The following is a 22,513-nucleotide window of genomic DNA, read 5'->3' on the forward strand; positions in this document are numbered from 1 at the left end:
CAGTCTTTGTACTAGTACAACCAAACATGTTAAGGAGTCGCTCCCAAGCTGAGAATCATCGCCAACATCGCGGCCAAAAAGATCCACCTCTGACAAGCATTGTTCTCACGAAGGGACGACGAGGAAAGACGGGAAGCCATGCTAACTGCGAAGCTAACCTAAGGTTCACACGTAACCATGAAACAAAAGAATTAATTGCTTGGGTGATTGTGTTCGCTTTTCACCGAAGTCTGGCCGGAACCGGGTTACAGCTGGGCGTATGCAACGCTGAACGACAAAATGGCAGACAATTCATACGTGGTATCTTTAAAAATGTTTTGCTTTGTTACAGGGCCATAAAACGTATTCAGAAATATTCAAATTGTTTTATGGTCGTGTAAAATTTAGTAGTTTAAAGAAGCCATTCTTTAATTTTGATATGCTGTAAAATAATGTTATTTTCCCGCCGAGTACCCCTGAATCGTTACGTTCTCTTTTCTTGTGTTCTGCTACCATCTTGTGGCGGCTGAAGTAATTACATCACTGGTAGATTTTTCTTTTTAACGGCGACATTGAACGGAGGATGGTAAACGTATATTTTGGACAACTACAGGGAGAAAAAAATGTGTAACACGCTTATATTGTGCTGTTGACGAATGAGAAGGCGATAAATCGGGTCCACAAAGTCCGTAAGCAGATCGAGTAGCTAAAACCGTGCAGGTAGAGATGATTATTTACACAGTCATAAATAATGTTACTATTGCAAATTTAACAACAGAAATGCCCTCCAATTTTGGAATGACCCAAAGAGTGACAACCTTCCACAATCGCATTCATAACGATACGAAACACGTGGTCACCGTGCTGACCATTTTAAATATGTTCCATTGAAATATTTGAGCCTGACAAAATATTGTTTTACTGTAATATTATGACAAATTAGACTAGGTTTGGAACACGCTTAAAAAAAGGAAAGCTTCTGAATAAACATAATGGGATCCATATGGCAATATTGGCACGACTACGGAATAAGATAAATGACTTCTAGCCACGTGCTCTAAGGTAAAAATAGAGTTATCGTCACAAACCTGAAGTAAATTGACACCAACATCAGCTGAAGCATAAACCACAAATTGTCAACGAACAATGAAGCCTAACTCGACACTAACCTAACACACAATGTCAACTCTCATACAAACGCAGTCGCACATAGAGAGATAGATTGATAGCCATCAATTATAATCATTTCAACCGTATCCATGAAAGCATGTGACATCTGTCAGGGCGTTCCCATATAAACGCGAACTTTGCTCAGTTTTAATAACGCGCTGTATATATACACAACAGCGTGTAAAAAAAAAAAAGTCCAGCGTGTCAACAGAAACAAAACTCCCCATCGGAAGTGGTGCGTTTGAGTATTATTTGAAAAACTGTAAAATCGGTTTTTAAAACTAAGGAGTAAAGTGGGTGTGTTGAATGCTAGTAAAAAAATAATTATATAGTAATAAAAGTATTGAAGAGCCATATCCACGTGTTAAAGGGTGTTTAAATGGTTCGCGTGTACAAATAATGACCTTGGCGGCGAGTGAAGCTACCTGAATTCCGTTTGTCTTTGAAGGCAGCAAGCGTCGGCCGCGCCCCTCCTCCACTCCCCGGCTTCAGGTAACTTTGTCCCGGGTTTCTGAGTTCCGTACGTTGTCGGCCGCCACTCTCCTTCCAGCCAGGTTAGGCCAACGGGGCAGACAGCAAGCCATGGCCGACTCCCAGCTCGTGTGCATGGAGGACGGCCGAATCGGCGTCCAGGTGCCGGAGACGCGGCCGGAGTTCTACTACAGCGAGGAGCAGCGCGCCGCCATCGAGGAGCTCCTCAAGAACGGCGACGGTGCCTTCAAAATGCGTCTCAAGGACGACAACATGAAAGACTTTTTATCCGCCAGAGAGGTGAAAATGTTGAACAACAACTTCAGACACTACGACGGAGCCGGGGAGGGGGACGGACATGCGGCCGCGGGGTCGTCTCCGTCCTCGGACTCGGGGGTCCACTCCACCTACTGGCCGCAGATGTCCGACACCGAGGTGCCGCCGCTGGACATCGGCTGGCCCAGCTGGGGCTTCTTCAAGGGGGTGACCCGAGTGGCGGTCCACACGCACCCGCCCAAGGACAACGGACCCCATATCAAGGAGGTGGTGCGCAGGCTCATCCAGGGGGCCAGCAAGGTGAGCATAACACAATAATATTAATAATAATAATAGCGGTCTCCCTTTAGCCTTCAGCGTCACGTCAGTGCTAAGTGTGAGTACATGTACGTCAATGTGTACTTCAAATTAGATCAACCGAGACTGCAACCGTGGTCAGGGAATGGTGTGGTGTCCTGTTTTTTGATTAAACATCCAATTTGTCTCAGGAATCTTAATTAAGAGGCAGCACAGTGGTCGACTGGTTAGCACGTCCGGGTCCTGGCCTTTTTGTGTGGAGTTTCCCCCCGCCCCCGTGCCAATGTGGCTTTTCTCCGGGTAACGCACCTGATTCAGATGATCAGCTCATCAGCCAGCTCTGAAGCAGCGTTAGAACATTCCTGATGATTTGAATCACCTGGGTTAGCCCTTTGTAAATGTCAAGTTCTTGGATACTTATTATTTAATCATTTTATTTTTTAACGTTTTGTTTCGCACCGAAAGCAGCTGTTTGTTGAAAAGTATTGAATTATCGCGATTGAAATTTCGTCCGTGCATCCCTTCGTTTCATTCTTTCTTCTGCCAAGGAGCTGCCATATGTTTGCAAAGGGTGTTTTTGCAAATGGCTAGTATTCGGTAAAGAAAACATGTCAGACTCACGGAGGAGCAAGTAGGAGCTTGTTAAACCATGACTCGGAAGTGCATCCTGGAAAGTTTTTGTGACACACATTTGGTCTTTGTCACCTGTTACTAAGGCTAATTGATTTTAATTAATTCTTGTTAATGACTCAGGATGAATACAAATATGGAAGAATTGTTTATTGTTTTTTGCTTTAGGGGTGAATGAAGTTTTTGTAAACGCATCTTATTTTCTGAAATCTTGTTTTTTGAAAACAGTCCCAAAAATGTTTTTTGCAGGTTACATAATTCAAAGATTTTTTATTTCAGTCCGATGCTGATTTTAATGCTGGGCCGAAACAAATTTTTGCTCAAAATCTTTTTTACAGTCATGAGAATCCCAGAAGGGGTGTGGGGACGTCACTGTCGTTAAGCTTTTTCTACAGAAATGGTTTGAAAAGAGAGATTTTATTTTCTGAACACAGTAGCTTCCTTGGCAGAGGTAGTCCTCATCCTGGCAACACACTGGAGGGGAAAACCCCGTTATTTACACAAACCTGATTCGTTTGGGGACATATGCGACATGCTGGCTTGATCTTGTGCCAACGACATGACTTCCGAGAAAGGCGTTGATTTCCTTAATCGGACCGATGAGGTCACAGTGTTGCTATCCTGGTGGTGCCTTTTCAAAGTTCTAATTTTGTACCTCAACAACTGACTCGGAAAGTGGCCCAAATAGTGACTTGAAATGTGAAATCACATTTCCGCCAACCTGGACAATTTGGATCACTTGACACGTAAACGTGCAAGGATGGGTAAAAGCGTCAAAGGGAAAGAGTATCATCGAGTTCATAATTCTAGAGAATTAACAAGAAACAAGAAAAGGCTGAGCTGTGCTAACAGGAAATAGACACGGCTGTTTAATCACCCAACTTTCAAAATCAAAAGTATGATCTGAAGGCTTGTTTTTGTTTTCCTTTCGATTCATTTGTCATCAAAGGTAGGAGACAATGTTTTGTTTGCCCCCCCCCCCCCCCCTTCGCCGGGTTCATCAACAGACATCAGGCCGAACTATTAATCAAACCCCATTTTCAAATTGTAAAGTTTTCAACTTGAAAAGTAAGCTTCATATATGATATGTATTCAATTTATATTCAGAGGAGCCAGATGAGGTGGTTCGGGCATCTGTTCAGAATGCCTCCTGGACAGGTGTCCGAAATGAGTTTCCTCCGCAGGGTTTCCGGGCCCTCCCTTAAAGATAATGTGAGAAGCTGGCTCTTTTTTTTTTTTGGTGGGGGTGGGGGGGCTTGTAGAAGTGGCTGGGGAGAGGGAAGTCTGGGCTTCCCGGCTAAAGCTACTGCCTCCGCGACCCGACCCCAGAAGATAAGCGCTAGAGAATGAATGGACGGATGGATCATTTTGTGACGTTGGCGTCTTGGATGTTTCCGACATCTGATATTTGCGCACTGTCACACAAATTGATTTTTTGCTTGCGTTTGTTCAAAACCAAAAATGAATTGGACGAAAAAAATAATCGGGTATTGAATTGCAACTTTGAAAGGGAAAGAAATTGCATGAAATAATTCAACGGCTGCTCTCTCCAGGTTTTTCCGCAAGAACTGCTGCCCCGTTGCGCAAGAATAATTAAAAAAATAAAAAACACCCCCGCGAGAAGTAACCGTCACGGGCGAGTCCCACTTCCAATTCAATCACTGAATCGTGTAATCGATAATGGTCTAATTTTCGTGCAGCGGGCAGCCCGAAACGCGTCGTGACGCGCAGACCAAATATTTGTTCGAGTCAGGCAGGCATCAACTTGGGAAGTGCACGCCGGCTCAAACTTGTCAACTCGGCGTCTCGGTAAAAAAAGACCCCAAAGATGCCGGCGATGGGTCGCGTAAAAGTAAATCTGCACGGATAGCGTGCGGCGTCCAATTGCTGTTCGACTGGTTGATCGACATGTGGCGTCTGTTGTTTCATTCGAGCGCGGCTTTGTTGAACGACAAGACGGAAAACACGTCTTTATTATTCCGTGTGTGCCACTACTGTATCGGATTGTTTGTCGTCCAGCGGAAAGGTCCGTGATGTCATGAAATGCGGAAGCCGGCCACAATTTCTCTCAAATTTAGAGGAAAAAAAAATTAGGGGTAGTCGGAGTTTATTTGTTGTTTTTTTTAAATCTCAGAATTCATTTTTTTAAAAATGCTGAAAAACGGCTCGTTTTCCGAAATGTCTGACAGCGGAGGCTCTCTGAAGTAGCTTTTTCTCCCCCCCCCCCCCCCCCACACCCCCCCAATTGTGCGGCCCGTATCGAATGCGGTGGCGGGTTTTGAACCTTCTTTTCTGAGGAAAGCCAGAAGCTGTCAGCAACGAGTTCAATGGAAGAGCAAACGTTTGCAGTCGTAACTCTTCTGTGGGGGGGCGGGGGGGCTGGCAGGACACAGGCGGATAAAAGCCAGTCGCGCCTTTTGCCCACTTAAAATTCAAGTGCCTGGTGAGGGGAAGTCAAAGAAGTTTCCGACAGTTAATTAAGTTGCGCAATAACGGCGGTCAGCGAAACAAGACTGCGGGCTGACCAATTTCTCGGCCGAGTGTGTCAGCCCCAGGAAGGAATGACTCGCTCAGCTTGGTCCAAAAAAAACCCAAAAACAATTATTTATATATAATAACTATATAACTATATAATAATAACAATATAACTATTTTTAAAAGGAGGCTAAAAAAAAATGGTGAAAAGTGGGGACCTCCACAGAGATGTGTGTGTGTCTTAAGCCACGCCCACCCTTCACCTGTCACTCAAATACACTCGTACGGACAGAATGTACGCAAATGGCTGTCGATGTCATCTGCAAGCCAATTCACGTGAACGGCTGCACCCTTCTTCACGAAATGGCGCGGACTCACCCCCCCCCCCCCACCCCCCACCCCCACGGCGACACAACACGAAGCGGTTGGTTTGTTGCCGGCCGCGTGAGCTAGCAAAGCGCAGTTAATTTCCCCCCCGTTGTGTTCTATAGCGGTAGAAACGGGTCCAATTCTAATGATGACGTAACTTGCAATTGCATGAGATGGCCACTGGTGTCAGCGCTGTGGCAAAAATTGGTATCGAACGTACCTAATCCGCAACGCGCGTCCTCGGCCATTTTTCACGTGCCGTCTTGACGGACAAAGTGAATTCACCTGATGGGGTCTTCGGTTGTTACTATCGTTTGTAACGTCTTTTGACGGGAGTGTGGTTTCTGTGCTCCTAATAAGGTGATCGCCATCGTGATGGACCTGCTCACCGACCTCCAGATCCTGCAGGACCTGATGGACGCCGCCTGGCGCCGCTCGGTGCCCATCTACATCCTGCTGGACAACCACGGCGTGCCGCACTTCCTGGACATGTGCTCCCGGCTGCACATCGGCGCCCAGCACCTGCGGGTGAGACACTTTTTTTACCCACACAAAAATTGAGTGACGGCTTTTGAATCTCATACCGAGAAGCCTCGTTGACTTGACCGAACCGGGACGTTGATTTGCATATTTGATTTGCATATTTGTTGGTTGTTTACCGTGAAGAACTGCCGCTCTTGTTTATTTTTAATTTCCCGGTCTCTCGAAAGCAAAAGGTGCGCTGCCTTGGCTCACCGCAGAAATGCGGGAGGCCGAGCCAACCGCAAGGCTGACATTTGAAACTATTTGAACTTGTGACACGTGTAGCTCTCAGGAAGGAACTTTGTCCTTCAAAACACCTTCATTGTTTCCGCGTTGTCTTCACGATGTTCTTTCCGATCCCCAAACTCTTGATTTGCAGAACATCCGTGCCAGAACCCTCACGGGGGTGGGCTTCAACTTGTCCTTCGGCAGACTCCCCGGCTCCATGTGCTCCAAGTATATGCTGGTGGATGGAGAGAAGGTGGTCTTTGGATCCTACAGGTGAGAAGAGAAATTAAGCGCCCCAACCCCCCCCCAAAAAAAACTATTTCCCGATGGGTCAGTTATGTGTTCTACCCGGCAACAAGTGAGAAGCACATTTTCCCTCTCACCATTTTTTTTCCCGCTTGTCAATATGAAATTTGGCACGCTTGTCTGTCATGATGAGACCCACCAAAAATTCTCCCCAAAAAAAATCATGCTTGAAAATCCACACACAGTCTGCCATTTTGTTTTGAAGCTGACAACGAAGGCTCCATTTGCAGCAATTGTCACAACACAGTCAAAGTGACAATTTGACAATTTGGGGGCGGGGGGGCAATTTGACTTAGAAACGTGAAATTTGGTTGGCAAATCTATCAGAAGGAGACACAAAAAAGCCTGATGTGTCCATGTGTGAAAATACTCAACAAGTCTGCCATGTAAGTGGTTGGTGGGAAATTTTCACTCCTCCATCTGAAATTTAGCAAGAGCCAACGACCCCCCTAGCCCCCCTCGTCCCCTCCAAAAAAGGGGAAAAAAAGCCTTGCTAGAAAATACACTTGCAAGTCTGCCGTTTTGTTTTCAAGCCAACACAATTTTAGGAATCAAAAAAAGTGCCACGCCCACTTGAAATTCCACAGCCGTAATAACAACAACAAAAACATCCCTGAAATCGTGCCGCCAATAAACGGCAAAGCTTCACATAAACAATCAAGCCGATTCAACCCAAACTACATAAAAGACTTCAAGTTGGAGCAGTCCTTTTCATTTTTCATTTCACTGCGCTGCCACGCCCAGCAACCCGCCCCAAGACTGGATGTTCCAGTTTTTGTTGTTTTGGGGTTGTTTTTTTTTTTTTTTTTTTAATGCTAACGCGCTCCGCTTGAGCGCGTCATTAGCGCCCCAGTGATTGACGCGAGTGATTAGAGCAGGGATCAGTTGCACCTGCGCTGCCAAAGTGACAGCTGGGGCCAAACTCATTAAGCTCAAGGAAGAAAGTCGAGGCCACGTGCAAAAGTCGCTCATGAAGTGGCGCTTCGGCGCAATCATCCCACCGATCTGACCTGCTCCGACGACTTAGTCCTCGCCACGGGAGCGATTTTGCCGATTTTCACCGCTAACGCGCCTTTTGTCAGCGAAAAATGACAACTCAATGGACCGCTAATGATGCGACTGTCAAAACGTGCCTTGTAACTTAATTTCTAAGCATTTAAAGTGTGTGTAATTTAATATGATATTGTTTATTGTGCGGCATCTTAATTTATTGCTTATTTTTGTTTAAAACCCTTGTGTGCTCCAAATTAAAAAGGCCTTAAGTTACGCATTTTACAATTTTTGTAATGATGTATTTTGTGTTATAAAAACACTTTTTTTTTTCAAACACTCAAAATGTTCAGAGGCATCTGTGCTATCCATACATAGTTTTTATTAGTTCTTTGGGATTTTTTATTCTTTATTTTTTGCAAAAGGGAAAAAAAATGCATTGGTTTGAAGCCTCCTGCAAAAAGGCAAACTCATTTGCGATCCTCTGACGCCACCTAAAGTTGCAAAATTGGAATGACCTCATCCCAACAATGTGGCATGCTTACGTCTGTCCAAGCGAAAACAAAGCGATTGACGTAAAAATCGCGTGAAATGCATGTATACACATTAGGTTTACGATGCATTCAAAAATATGAATTATAATGGGTCTCTATGGTGCAAAATATGTAAATTGTGAAGATTAAGGTATCAAAACTTTTTTTATTATTGCTGCAATGCCTGAGAATTATCAGCCGGTGACGTCATGAAATTTAGGCCATTTTAGACCTATTGCGATGTCCCGACGAGGTGACGGCAAACTTACCCGTTCTTTCCCGCGCGGCAGCTTCTCGTGGTCCACGTCGCGCATGGACCGCAACACCATCACGGTGATGACGGGCCAAGTGGTGGAGTTCTTCGACCAGGACTTCCGCGAGCTCTACGCCGTGTCGGAGAAGCTGGACCTCTTCCGCGAGTTCCACGTCAGCCCGCCGGCCAACGTCAGCGCCGCCGCGCGCGCCAAGGCGGGCCCCAAGCGGCCCCCGCTTCCCGCCACCACGTCCCGCTTCCAAGTCAGCCTGGGCGACGCCCGCAAAGTCAACAACATCGAGGTCCCCGCTCACAAGTACTACAACCCCAAGTACTTCCTGCTGTTCCCGGACGTGCCGCATCCGGCCAGGTCCCTCCAAGGGCCCACCAAACCGTCGGAGCTCTTGCGGCTCACCGTGCCCCAGGACCCGGTCACCAGTAGCGAGAAGCTGGACCGGCTCAGCCCGCTCCCGTCGGAAGCCCCCGTGGAGTTCTTCAAGAAACCCAACGGGGTCCCGCAGGAGAAGAAGAGACTGACGCTGAAGCAGAAGATCACCAAGAGGTTGTCGTCCAGCAAGCTGTCCATCAACAGCGGCAGGTCCAGCCCCGCCCCCGCCGGATCCGCGGAATACCTGGGGAGCCAGGACCCCCTGGAGGTCAAGGTCAAGTCGCCCGCCAACAGGCTCAGGCTCCTCAAGAGGCCGTCCACGCTCGGGCCCAGGAGCGACTCGGTGCAGACGGTCGACACCACGCAAGACAACTTGAGTGAGTGACGTGAAGTCGGATGGCGGAAGGAAAGTCGAGCTCTTGCTCGAAAAAGTGAGCACACGCCTGTTCAAGTGCCCCGCTTGTTATGTTATGGGGTTTTTTCTCCCCCCCCCAAAAAAAAAAATGAAGATCAGCCATCTTGGGGCATGACAACTCAATTGAAGAAGGAAAAACCAAATCCTTTTGAGAGCCCAAGTTTTAAAAAAAACAAAACGGTAAGCTAATGAGCCTGCACAAATTAACTTAGTTGGTCGGTCAGCTGGAACAGCTGAACTTTATTTGGGTTCCTCAAAATGGTGGCAGGCGTTTGCTGACTCCCTTTCAGCATGTTGGGATTCTTGTTCATGTTCCACGTTTCGATAATTCTGCGACCGTATTTCAGTCGTGATTTTTTTTTTTCCTTTTCTTTCCCCCCACCCACACAGGCATGAAGAGTCACCATCGATCTAAGCAAGTCTGCAAAGTGTCCTGAGCTCTCGTCTTGGACAAAGATTTTTTTTTTCTCCCCTCAAGTATATTTGAAACGGTTTACAAGCACTAAATTCACTTTTGTTCGCATGCGTCTTGGACATCCTGCGGCTAACAGGAAGTAGCGCGCTCGCGGAACAGCTGACCAATAGTGGCCATAAAAACAAGAGTGCCTTCTTCATTGTTGTAGAAAAATAAAATAACTTGGACAGTATTGATTTCATGTTTGTTCGTCATGAGGATCTTGGAGGTGTTTTGTCCACGTTTGTTTGGTGAATGAAGTGCAATTTCCAGGAAGGTCGTAGTCCCTTTTATGTTGCGGGGTTTAAATGAATTAAAATGTCATTTTGCTATTGGAGAATTGCAAAATATTGCCGTATTTTTGCCTTTTGTTAGTACTTTCAGAAAAAAAAATGAAAAAACAAAGTAGTTATATATTTTTCCTATTTTTTTCTCTTGCATGAAAATACATATTTGTTTTTATATATTTTTTTCTCAAATGTTGAATAAAAATACTGGTAATTTTTTATTATAGGAAGAAACGCAAGCAAAAAAATATAATAATAAATTTAATTGTGAATCAATTGTTTAAAAAATTAAAATATATTTTACGATTTTTACTCGGGCCACTTGAGGGCAGCAGAAACACTTAAAACATTTGCATTCCCCTGACAGGACCTTTTATGCTCAGTTGTGATTGACACCGTCTCTGGCCACTTGAGGGCAGCAAAAACACTTTAAACATTTGCATTCCCCTGACAGGATCTTTTATGCTCAGTTGTGATTGACGCTGTCAGAGATACCGTTGTGTAAACACAACACACAAGACATAACATAAAACACGGACAGTCGTGCAGTCCTAACCACTTTTTCGTCACACGCTTTGTTGTTTGTGAGTGATGAATAGTTCAAACACCTCAAAGAGGGCCCTTATAGATGCACTTTCATTTGTCACAAAAAACACTAAACCTTTATATTGATAAATACATACACATATAAACACACACACACACAATCACCTGGTACACAAGCGCAAGCGGTTCGATCCAAAATGTCCGCCAGTGCGCACGTTCCATTGACTCGAGTCCAGTTCAGTCCTGCGGTTCCTGGTTCTGTTTGATGAGCTTCTTCTTGCGCTGGGAGACCAGGTCGTAGAAGGGGTCCTTGGTGATGCTCGCCCTTTCAAAATCCACAGCGATATCACTCGTTTGAAAACGATCGCGGCCGTTTCCGTTCCACAATTCAACATTTTAAAGGGAGTTGGTTGACACGCTGGATGGATGGCATGTGAGTTAAATGGCAAAATCCACTCTGGTTTTTCGCCGTTTTGTCACTTTATGCGGACTGAAAATGACATCAAAGTTGCTGCGTAATAATAAAAAGTCCGGCGTTTAGCTCAAAAGGTTTGTGGGGTACCTGATGGCGTCGATCCAGGAGTCTCTCTCGCCGGCGCTGGCGGCGCAGATGGCGTACGACTGATGCTTGCCCTGCACCACGCGGCCGTCCGTCTCCGTCTTGCACGCTTTGATCTTCTGACCCCGACTGTTGGGGTTGTACAGCTCCAGGCAGTACTAGTGCCACACGGCACATAAAGAAGAAAAAATTTTGATTTGAGGATTTTGATTTTGAGGAGCCAACCCCGTGTTTTTTTTTGTGGAAAATGCTTATTGGCAATTCATTCTAGTTTTTCTCGAGAGTTTTTATTATTATTATTGTTTTTAATGCGTTTTGTAATGTCCATCATGATTGGCAGATTTTTGCAATTGTAATTTTAAAACGTTCCGAATTCATGAACCGCTCTTTTGTAAATATGTGAAAAAACACAATTTAAAAATAGGTATAAAATAGACAAACAAAAATAAGTGACATTAATTATTAAAAAATATGAAAGTAATATTTAGATAAATAAATAAGGGAGTATATATTATGCGAGACAGTACAAAAAAAAAAAAAAGAGCTCAAATAAAAAGCTCCATTCGGACAGTCGTGCGTGTTTCATGTGACGTGTGCTGGATGCTCACAGGCTTGCGGGGGAAAGGGACGTCTCGGACGCACAAGTTCTCCAGCGGGATGATGCCTCTGGGCTCCTTGTCCTGCCGGGAAATGCCAAGGATCAGGAGCGTGCCAAACAGATACCCTGGGTGGAGAAAGTCTACACACCCCTCCTGAACCACTTCGCAGTGGACGACTCGCCTTCAAACTCACATAAACTAAATTGCAGGATTTAGTGGGACCACAGGGACCACCCATCCATTTTCTGATCCTCACAAGGGTCACAGGGCGTGCCGGAGCCTATCCCAGCCGTCTGCGGGCAGTGGGCGGGGGACACCCTGAACCGGTTGCCAGCCAATCACACGGCACATAGAGACGAACGACCATCCGCGCTCACACTCGCATCTAGGGAGAATTTCGGGTGCCCAATCAGCCTGCCATGCATGTTTTCGGAATGTGGGAGGAATCCGGAGTACCCGGAAAAAACCCACGCAGGCCCGGGAAGAATAAAAACAGTTTGTTTCACCACCTAATTTGTTTCCGTTTCGACAGCCTGTTGTACAAATAATCAAATAACATCTTAGTTGACTCAAAAATGAGCTTACATTATTATACACGGCCCCCCCCCCCACATTTTTTGTAGGTTGATTTTGGGGAGGCATATTGTCCACAGGATACTGGGGGATCTTAGTAAAAAAGGAGGTGTGCGACGACTCCCGTTTAATACAAGTTTGAACGCAGCCACGCCCCAGAGGGTGTGTACACTTATGCTCTTTTTTTGTATTCGAGAGTCGCTTGCTCGCCGACAGGAAGTGTCTGAAGAGAGGCCTTACGGTGGTGTACTCAAAGTAGTAGAGACAGTTGTCGGTCAGAATGAACCATCGCCTCTTCCACGTCTTCACTCGGCCGCCTTCAAAACGAAAGACAAAAATACAAAAAAAAAAAAAAAGGGATTCTCGTTAGAAACGAAGCGAAGGAAGCGCACGTTTGGGGGCGTACGTATACCCAGCTTAAGGAGCCATCCTTCCCGGTCGGGGTTGAAGAACGTGTGCGTCAGGTCGTTGCCGTCGTCCTCGGGAATCTTGAACGGCTCCTTGCGGATGCTCTCGTACAGTTTCTAAGGAAAGAAAAAAAAATTTAAAAAGACCATCATTGAAATCACAAACGGAACTATGACAAAACAAGTCACAACAAGTTACAGCACCGCAAGTTAAATAAAACAGCCAAATGGTGAGGAAAGACAAGCAAAATACAAATAATGATCAAGTAATAATTTTACCAAATCATCAAGAGGATGCCATGTAAAATTGTGATCCAAAGAGTAAATAAAATTATAATTCATGCAAAGAACACTGCTCCCCCCCAAAAAATACAGAATCATTTCCAATGTGTGTGTGTATATATGAGGTAAATTTTTTTAAATGACTGAAAGGATTTTCAAAATAAAGCTGAGTTATTTGGAGGACCAATATCAAAAGTATTTAAAATATCCTCTTCACATGAATACAGTAATATAAAAATGGAAATATGAACGCAATATAATCAACTTCTAAAACCAATCGAAATCGATCACAAAGTAAAGGAAATAATCCATACTACAAAAAACAATATTCTAAAATAAATACAATTAAATGTCAATGTTCAAATTTAAAAAAAAAATATTTAAAAATGATCAATAATAATAAAAAAAATACTGAAAAAAAATATTTTTTCAGACAGTAGTGATTTAAAATGGAAGAAAATGTTCACGTAATCTTAGGCAGTCCTCCATTGCATGAATATTTTTTTTTACCCTGGGGTTCCTAATGATGTGGCCCACCAGTCCTAACAAAGCCACGGGTCACTCCATTAGGTACACACTGTGACGAGACGCGAGGTTTTCACGAATATTTCTGCTGGGTGACCGGCGCATTTACCGAAAGCAGCTCCGCGGGGAGGTCGCGCCCGTTGTTGATGCCTCTGTTCATGCACACAAATCGCTCCAGCGTGGTCTTGTCCTTCACGTTGGGGTTGTGCAGGCTGGTGTTCAGCATGATGATGGCGAACGACAGGATGTAGCACGTGTCTGTGCAGCCGCAGAGGAAGAGACCCAGACGGGCAGAAGTGAAAATCCCAAAGAAAAACGCTTTCGTGCACAAAAAAAGACCGTCGGTCGTCACTGACAGCTGATCACTCCGATGGGCTGTTAACGAGTCAGTCGCGACATGACCTAAATTCATGTGACATCATGGCACAAAAGCAAAGAAATTGACTACAATCTGGTATGACCTTTTGACATTTTAAATCTGATCAAATGGGGTCCCTCAGGGGTCAATCTTCGGACCCCTTTTTTTTCTTTCTTTCTTCTTTCTACCTACATTCTTGCTGCTGGAGGCTGTAAATTTCCCCAGTGTGGGACAAATAAAGGATATCTTATCTTATCTTATCTTATCTTATCTTATCTTATCTTATCAGCCTGTATAAGCAACCCTTGAGTCAAATTCTTCAAAAGGTTAATGTAGGCTGTCATAGCTATGCCGATGATGTGCGGCTACTGCATGTTTCTCACTGTCCCAAAGTGAACAAACTTCACTGACTAAAAGGAATGGACAAGTGGATGAACTAAAACTTGCTTCAACTAAAACCAAACCAAAACCGAGGTAGCTGCTTTTTTGTTATGAATAAAAGAGGATTGCTGTTTGTAAACACTTGAAGGCGCCATCTTAAAAAGCTAAAATATGAAACTTTGGTGTGCAGACTGATTCAGATCTGACCAATTTTGAGCGATCGCATCCGATCGATCGATCGATCTCACAGCCAACTCAACAACATCTGCCCTTGGTGAGTCAATGTGTCACCTTGGCCGCACACTCAAGTAGTAGACCCGCCCCTGAACACAACAACTTGAAATAATAAAGTTGAAAAAAAAATGTGAGTTTACCAGTTGACTGGAAGACATTTACGTTGCATTCGCAGTATCTCGCGGCGAATGCCTCCATCATGCGGTCAATCTTCTGGGCCTCGCCGGGCAGCCGGAAACTCCACAGAAACTGCCTGCCAGGTTTGCAAGAGGGGGCAGTTAAAGATGATGTCATAGTGCGATGTCATGCGCAGACGTGATGTCATAGCCTGATGTCAAAACCCAACATCAACGACGGCCACATCGGAGCTTGTCGAAACGGACCTGAGCGCCTGGACTAAGTTGAGGTCGGAGAACTCGTGAAGTTCCACAAAGGCCTTCAAGGTCTGCAGGTGCAGCTCGTCTCTGATTTTCAAAGAAAGATGACAATGGAACACTGCTAAGCTAACTGCTAAGCCAAACCTGTGTGGAATGTGCATGTTCGCCACCCCAATTTTCAGGGTTCGGCATCAAAAGTTGGCAGGCAAGTTGGAGCCACGCGACTTGACCAAACGCTTTGGCACCAACAATTTGGTGTTGTCCATCTGTCCAGTAGACACGGTTCAAGTTTTTCACCTTTCTCCCAGGAACTCCCCGATGGCTGTCTTGTTGAGGCCCTCCTCCTTGAAGAGGAAGTCGGCAATGCATCCGGCGCTTCTCTCCAGTAGCTTGTTCTCCACCAGGTAATTGATGCCCTGAACCACACACGCAGGAATAAAATGACAAATCAAGCTCAATCCAGATCTGATCCAGATTGCGCATTTAGCCGCAATGTGAACGCAATAATCATTGATTTTACAAATGCTGAAGAATCGGCGCAGGCCCTGGAGGACTACACGTGCGCACGGGCATGTAATAACAAAATCAAGTTGAATCCAGATCTAATCCAGATTGCACCTTCGGCCCCAGTGTAAACACAACGAGTTCATACGATGAAATCTGGGAATGTCAATTGTGTTGACGTCGCATCGCGGTCCATTAAGCGTTGATTTGACAAATCTTGGGGCCTTGGTGGAGATCTCTGAATCTTTTTTGTTTGGCCATGATCTCATCTCCGGCTCATTTGTGCGCAGGGATCAAGTTCTGTTATTCTGATTCCCTAAAATGGCATCCTGTTCTGCTTTCACATGTTCACGAAGCGCAACCGAAGCTACTTTGCGATGCTAAAAAAGGGACGCGGTGTGGACAAAAACACTGAGACGCATGCGGGGGATTGAAAAATGACCCCAAAATGGGCCATTCTTCTCATCCCTCGACATGTTCGAGTGGCCTACTTGAGTCCAAGTAACTGGTATGCAAAGAGCGCCGTGATGCGTTCAGCGTGGAGGAAATCACACGCGCGGCATCGTTGTACTAAACAGGAAGTCCCCGCTTTGCCGAGACGGAGGCAAAAACGCGCAGACGAGCACTCGCTGCACCACAAGTGACATTTCGATGCTCACCTTCTTGGGGTCCATGTTGAATTTCTTCTTGCCATTGGAAAACTGTCTCCTTCCCATGTTTCTGCTGCAAGAAAGAAAAGGAAATGAGTTTGTCGTTGAAGCACCCCGAGAAAATGGCTCGAGAATGTTTGCGTCGAACCAAAGTGACTGGCAAACAAACAACACAAAATTCAGCTCAATGTATCTGAACCCAACTGTCTTCCATATGAGGTTAAAATTTGGTAGCTAGCTAAAAAAAATAAAATCTGTCTGACAAACTCTTGCAGACAATTGTGGACCTCTAATAAAATTGCCGAATCAAGCTTAAAATGGCCGCTTTTAAGCAAAACGGCAGACTTACTTTCTGTTTTCATGCATGGCTTCTTGAGATTTTGATTTCATTTTTTTTGTCGACTCGTGATAAACGTGTCTACCAAATTTTGCTAAAGTCAACAAGCTTAAGGAGCTGAATTGTGGGGCAGGGAGGACTGCGGGTTATGCAGCCGAACAAATTTAGGGGAAGTACATGATGAAGACCTTTAGTGTTTTCAGGCATGGCTTGTGAATTTTTTTTTTTTTGTGGGTCTTCTAATGACAGGCGTGTTTTGGGAGCCTAATTTAAAATAAATTGCAGTGTATGCATATGGACTCATTTCGGGCAATTAAAATGATGTGGCTTCCTGTCTGTTTTTAGGCATGCCATCGGGAGGGTTTTTTGGGGGGGGGCTGAATCACCGCTCCAAGCCACCAAAAAAGGGATTTTTTTTTTTTTGTCGCTCTCTTTGTGACAGACTGGCCTACCTTTCCTCCGTCTCAGCCAACTCAAAGTCGAGAATCTCGGCCATGACGCTGTCAATCTCCTCCTTCAGCTTCTGCGCACACGAAAAGTCGTGACGAAATGGATTTTGTCATGCCAAACGTGTGACGTTTTTACCTGTATGTCCTCCAGAAGTCCTTCCTTGTGCATCTTGATGTTCTCCAGCTCCAACTTCTCGGCCGCCGTGAAGTCTGACAGAACTGCAACACAACACGTCACGTCACTTGTTCGTTCCGTTGACGTCATGAAGTCATCCGTGACTTCATGGCGATGCTTACTGATGCAGTGGCAGTAATTTTTTAGATAGAGGAGAAGAAGAAGAAAAAAGTCACCACAGTGCATCTTTCAAAAAGTAGGGGATCGTTATTGTTTAGATTACTATTTGGTGATTGAATATGATATTTATATAAGATATGATATGATACAAGATATTTTTATGGCTTTGTGTAATAAAAAAAAACATTTTCTACAAGACAAAGGCAACAAAAATGTGATCACAATTCAAACAAACGAAGGATCTTTCTTTAGCATTACACACCAAAAAAAAAAAATTGAAAAAAAAAAACAGCAATCGGGGTCATTGTCATGATTGAAAAGCTCCCCGAGAACAAAAAATGCATTTCAAAAACATTTATTGAGGGACCACGCCACATCTTGCCAATAGTCGTGCAACTTTCTGCATCAGGAACTTTCCTTCTGATCATAACCTAAGCCAAACATCTCCCTCAGTCGGTCTGGGACTGGTTTGGATGAACCAAAACCTCTTCACGTGGAGTTGCGTGTGCGTGTGTGTGTGTGTGTGTGTGTGTGTGTGTGTGTGTGTGTGTGTGTGTGTGTGTGTGTGTGTGTGTGTGTGTGTGTGTGTGAGAGATCATGGGATCATCACTGTACTTCCTCTTGACAGATGCTCGCTTCTTGTGAACAAGACAACGAGTCAAAACGCCCTTCCTGTGTGCTGCTTGTGCAACACACACACACACAAGTCACCGAAGATGTTGCTCACATCAGGTGAAAAAAATAAAAAGCAATTTTCAAATGGTGGCCATATGGAGGAAATGACAGCACACTTTACTTCGTTCCACTTTAGCCAATAGTTTTGAGACACTTTCTCATTTAGCAGCATTAGAAAGTGTCTCTAAACCTTTCACTGGTTTTGTACCGAGCGTAGAAGGTATGCCAATTTTAGATTCGATTTACACCAGAGACAGCTGGGTATTTTTTTTAAATTAATTTCAATTTTTCAAAAATAATTTTTGTTTTTTACTGCCTCCGTCTGTTTTTAAAGAATTATCCCCAAAATGATGCATGCCCCTTTTAATTGGTATTACATTTATGTCATTATAATTTATACTTTATTATAATTTTTCATTCTAAATATTAGGGTGTAAAAAATATAACAAAAAACAAATATTGAGACAAAGCAGTACAAATAAATCTATTAAATCCCGGCAAATATCCATTATAAATGTATTCTTTTAAATAAATTTCAAAGAAAACCAAATTTTCACACAAAAACAATAAAACCTTTCATTGAAAAGTTTCAACAAAATAACCATCGCGAATGTTCAATATCAAATGTAAAAAATAAATTTTAAACAAAACCTGGAATGGTAATGTAAACGATTCTGATATTTTCAAAAAATGTCATTACTTAACAATGGCAGCAACAAACAAAATTTTAAAAAATGATATTTCATAATTTTCAAGCCAGCAAAAGCACTACAAATCTATGATAACATTCATCATTTCGATCCCCCCCAAAAAAAATTTTAAAAAGCGAAAAGAAAAATAGAAAACATCTCATGATAAAGTTAGGAAAAATTAGCAACAACAAAAAAAACAAGCGCATTCTTTTTGAAATGCTGAATTATTATTTTTTTTACCCATTTGGCCGTCAGTCATGAGCTCCGGCAAAATAAAAACGCAACGTGACCAAATCCAAAAGCAAAGCCAGCTGATGTAGATGCTGCATTAGCACCAAGCGTCCAAAGTGACACTTGAAAGACTGACACGCTCGGCGAGGCCGCCACTTCCTCTCCCCCTAGCAGGAAGTCCCCCTTTCAAAATAAAACCACCGATCCGACGTCAGAGTCAAACATGACGTGCTACCACTATTGTGAAAGGTTTGTAGCTTTTTCTTTTTCTTTTTAAAACCATTTGACATCATGTACCAGCGGCGGTCAGCTACTTCCTCTCGTCTGCGTACCGTTGACAAAGTCATACAGTGGCGATAAATGTCGACACACGTCTCTCCAAATGCCTCTTTTTTGTGTGTGATTTGAAGCCATAAAAAAACAATTACAAACTTTTTACACCTTTCACGTGACCGATAACCTAAACAACATTTGCGGTTGCGAAAGTGTGCACACCCTCGTCATAATTTGGATGCGGCCGTGTTGAAGTGGCGGGCGGAAGTGTCAAGATGTCACCACACGGTGGTGCGTGTGCTCCGGTGGCGGCAGAAGATGCCGGTCCGACCTGGCAGACCCCAAACGTTGCACGTCAGCCAAAGGGGGAAGTAGAACAAAAGCAACTCCAACAGCTCAGCTCCACCACACACACACGCACACACACGCACACACACGCACACAGTCGAAGTGCGCTCGTGTGTGTGTGTTCTAACTTCCTGTGGTGTCACACGTTAGCTCGTCTTTTAGTGTGAGGGTGTGTGGGTGTGCGTGTGTGTGAACGTGCGTGCGTTCGTGCGCGTTGAACGTCAAGTGGAGTCAAGTGGAGCAGCATGCAGGCCATCAAGTGCGTGGTGGTGGGAGACGGGTACGAATTTCATTTTTATTCCGCTTGATCAATTCGGATCAATTTGAATGACAGTATAATTGCGTGATCATCTTTCAATTTGTCGAAAGTGTGCACTACGCGCGTGCGCGCGGGCGCAGCCGTTACGCGTCGATTGACGAGTCGATTGGCGAGAACTGACCTTGACTTGGGACACGCCGGTCAAAAGTATTGGGGCGCTCCATCTCGGGATCAACTCAGAATGGTGACTTTTTTTTTTACAATCCTGCGCTGGTAGTAGCGGAAAAATTTGAGCGACTTCCTTTTCTCCACACCCAAGTCGTCTTTTGGGCAAAAAAAAAAAAAACCGCGCTCGGATGAGGTCGGTGCGGAAGAACCGTCAGTAGAAGGCGCATCCGTGAGCATCGATGTGATTTTAAAAAAATGGAGCAAAAAGTCTCCTGAGACGTAAGGCTTCCCGGTCTCAAAGCTAACCGGTCACTTCCCGTGGGCGTCCGTCCCAATACTTTTGTCCACATGGTTGAATTCTTCCATCACGTTATCTTGTCAAATGTATGCGTAACTTGGGCGGCATTTCTTTACAAATGTGTTGAACTGGTTAACGAACTAACTCCAAAGTCAATGAGGGACTTGCCGAGTGAGCGAGCGAGAGGGTCGTTTCGCCCGACTAACTGCCTCGCTACCTGCCTAACCAGCTAACTGGCTCATTAACGGTCAAATTGACTAGCTAAGCAACTAATTGGGAATGTCTCCATTGCGAGACTAATAAAGGTTAATTTGTTCAATAAATAAGCGACTGACTAAAGATCTGACTGACCAACCAAATCCAGAACTAGCTAGCTAGCTACTTTGCTAACTAACTAACAGACTGCCAAACTAACCTGTCGATTGGCTGACCGGGGGTCCTGCGCCCCCCCCCCCCCAATCAGTGACTAGTTAAGGATCGAAAAGACTAACTAGTAGGCCACACTTGTTGTACATCGACGTCACTCTGACATCCTGTGTGGTTGTGGACATTTTTTTTTTAAACAAACCAAAAAAAAAAAAACGTTGATATGAGCATGTGTGTCAGGTGTGACGGCCTCGCGTCAATCTCACCACTTCCTGTTTTCACACAATTCCGCTTCCTCTTTGCGCTGACATGCACGCACACTTTACTTTTTTTCTGTCAAAAAAGCGTGTGTGTGTGTGTGTGTTCCAGGGCTGTGGGGAAAACATGTCTGCTCATCAGCTACACAACCAACGCCTTCCCAGGGGAATACATCCCCACTGTGTGAGTACACCCCCCCCCCCCCCCCCGCCACACACACACACACGAAGGCAAGCAGGCATCAAAAGTGGGCACGGCTCCACTCCTTTCAGAATAAATGTTCGAATCTAAAACTCCAAGGCCGGAGGGATTTTTCTGATGGGCGGGGCCATTAAAAAGCCCCCGTCGGGTATTCTTGCCTCGAGCGTCGTCCGCTTTACTTGTGTGTGTGTGTGTGTGTGTGTGTGTGTGTTCTTGAGCTTCGACAACTACTCGGCCAACGTGATGGTGGACAGCAAGCCGGTCAACTTGGGCCTGTGGGACACGGCCGGCCAGGAGGACTACGACCGACTGCGCCCGCTGTCCTACCCGCAGACGGTACGCGCGCACGCGAGCGCACGTGAGCACGCGCACACTCATCGTCGTCGCGCGCGCGTGTGTGTGTGTGTGTGTGTGTGTGTGTCCAGGACGTGTTTCTGATTTGCTTCTCCCTGGTGAGTCCCGCGTCGCACGAGAACGTCAGAGCGAAGGTAAGGCTCGCTCGCGCGCTGCATGATTGCTACAATATTGACCGAGCGCCCCGAACGTGCCTCGAAAGCCAATCTTGAGACTCTGATCCAGGCGCCTTGAAACCTTCATTCGAAAAACCCTCTTCCGAGCTTGAAACCGCAAATTCTAAAACCGCAAATTCTAATTCCCCTAAAACCTGCCCTGTAACTCCAAATTGAAGGCCTACTTTGAAATACTAGTCAGGTATTAAGTCCTCACCTTATCTTGATACCCTACTTCTCAATCACAACCCTTGGTTGAAACCCGACAGCAAAAGCCTCATCCTGTCTTGAAACCCTCAATTAAAAACCCCAACCCTTCCTTGAAACCTTACTTTAAAACCCCAACCCTGCCTTGAAACCTTACTTTAAAACCCCAATCCTGGCTTGGAAACCCAAATTGAGATTCTAACCCTGGTATGATTTTTTTCTTCTAAAACCCTAATTCTGCCTTGAAGGCCTAATTTGATACCCTACCCCTTTTTTGAAAAAAAACCTAATCCTGCCTTTGAAACCCCACCTGTAACACTGGCTTGGAACCCTAAATTTGAAACCTTAGTCTGAGCTTGAAACCTGCATCCTCGTTTGAAAACTTTGAGCCCTCTTATTTTTATTTATTTATTTATATTCTTTTTTGCGAGCCACCAAAATCCTCATTCATTTTTTTGCGGCAGTGGTACCCTGAGGTGCGCCACCACTGCCCGTCCACGCCCATCATCCTGGTGGGCACCAAGCTGGACCTGCGGGACGAGAAGGACACGGTGGACAAGCTCAAGGACAAGAAACTGGCGCCCATCACGTACCCGCAAGGACTGGCGCTGGCCAAGGAGATAGGTAGGGCAACTTCAAACCCTATTCCTCGGTTCACCCCTTCATCAGCCGCCCCTGACCATGGATTGAAACAACAATTTGAAACACTAACTGACATTTTTAACTTGTCATTTGAAACCCTACCACTGGCTCCAAACTGTCATTTGAAAGCCTTCCTCATAGTTGAAACCCTAATTCTGTCTTGAAACCGTAATTTGAATCTCTCACGCGGATTTGAAACCCTAATCTTGGCTTCAAACCCAAATTTGAACACGACTATGAGAACGCACCCCCATCTTGAAACCCCAT

The 22,513-nt window shown here is 44.9% G+C and overlaps 3 protein-coding genes across 11 annotated transcripts in view; 2 read left to right on the forward strand and 1 right to left on the reverse strand.

Annotated features, from left to right (window-relative positions):
• LOC127613565 (ras-related C3 botulinum toxin substrate 2) overlaps positions 1 to 22,513 on the forward strand; it is a 185,320-nt gene that overhangs the window by 161,948 nt on the left and 859 nt on the right. For 2 of the 4 annotated variants that reach the window (XM_052084668.1, XM_052084667.1), the window contains exons 2-6: positions 19,572 to 19,618; positions 20,799 to 20,870; positions 21,107 to 21,224; positions 21,314 to 21,376; positions 22,069 to 22,228. In XM_052084668.1, the coding sequence (XP_051940628.1) occupies positions 19,584 to 19,618; positions 20,799 to 20,870; positions 21,107 to 21,224; positions 21,314 to 21,376; positions 22,069 to 22,228 (448 nt within the window). In that variant the 5' untranslated portion in view covers positions 19,572 to 19,583. Of the gene's footprint in view, positions 1 to 18,925; positions 18,967 to 19,536; positions 19,619 to 20,798; positions 20,871 to 21,106; positions 21,225 to 21,313; positions 21,377 to 22,068; positions 22,229 to 22,513 lie in introns of those variants that run through there. The other 2 variants (XM_052084669.1, XM_052084666.1) reach the window with 2 other exon arrangements.
• LOC127613544 (protein FAM83F-like) lies at positions 15 to 9,949 on the forward strand. Of its 2 annotated transcripts, XM_052084636.1 has the most exons (6): positions 15 to 163; positions 1,598 to 2,196; positions 6,028 to 6,195; positions 6,569 to 6,690; positions 8,537 to 9,264; positions 9,693 to 9,949. In XM_052084636.1, exons 2-6 carry the CDS (start codon positions 1,732 to 1,734, stop codon positions 9,737 to 9,739), a joined length of 1,530 nt encoding a protein of 509 aa, XP_051940596.1. In that variant the 5' UTR covers positions 15 to 163; positions 1,598 to 1,731; the 3' UTR covers positions 9,740 to 9,949. The 2 variants fall into 2 exon arrangements, with proteins under 2 accessions (XP_051940596.1, XP_051940595.1); XM_052084635.1 differs by lacking the exon at positions 15 to 163 and having other exon boundaries at positions 697 to 2,196.
• Positions 9,377 to 20,337, reverse strand: cyth4b (cytohesin 4b). Of its 5 annotated transcripts, none has more exons than XM_052084643.1 (13): positions 19,779 to 20,337; positions 16,961 to 17,043; positions 16,828 to 16,898; positions 16,048 to 16,108; positions 15,182 to 15,300; positions 14,891 to 14,971; positions 14,648 to 14,760; positions 13,644 to 13,792; positions 12,733 to 12,844; positions 12,561 to 12,637; positions 11,757 to 11,828; positions 11,152 to 11,306; positions 9,377 to 10,914 (listed from the first exon to the last, which is right to left on the reverse strand). In XM_052084643.1, exons 1-13 carry the CDS (start codon positions 19,819 to 19,821, stop codon positions 10,827 to 10,829), a joined length of 1,224 nt encoding a protein of 407 aa, XP_051940603.1. In that variant the 5' UTR covers positions 19,822 to 20,337; the 3' UTR covers positions 9,377 to 10,826. The 5 variants fall into 5 exon arrangements, with proteins under 5 accessions (XP_051940603.1, XP_051940601.1, XP_051940602.1 ...); XM_052084641.1 differs by having other exon boundaries at positions 13,632 to 13,792; XM_052084642.1 differs by having other exon boundaries at positions 16,048 to 16,111.

The sequence above is a fragment of the Hippocampus zosterae genome, chromosome 13 (genome assembly GCF_025434085.1).
Source record: "Hippocampus zosterae strain Florida chromosome 13, ASM2543408v3, whole genome shotgun sequence".
Classification (NCBI taxonomy): Eukaryota; Metazoa; Chordata; class Actinopteri; order Syngnathiformes; family Syngnathidae; genus Hippocampus; species Hippocampus zosterae.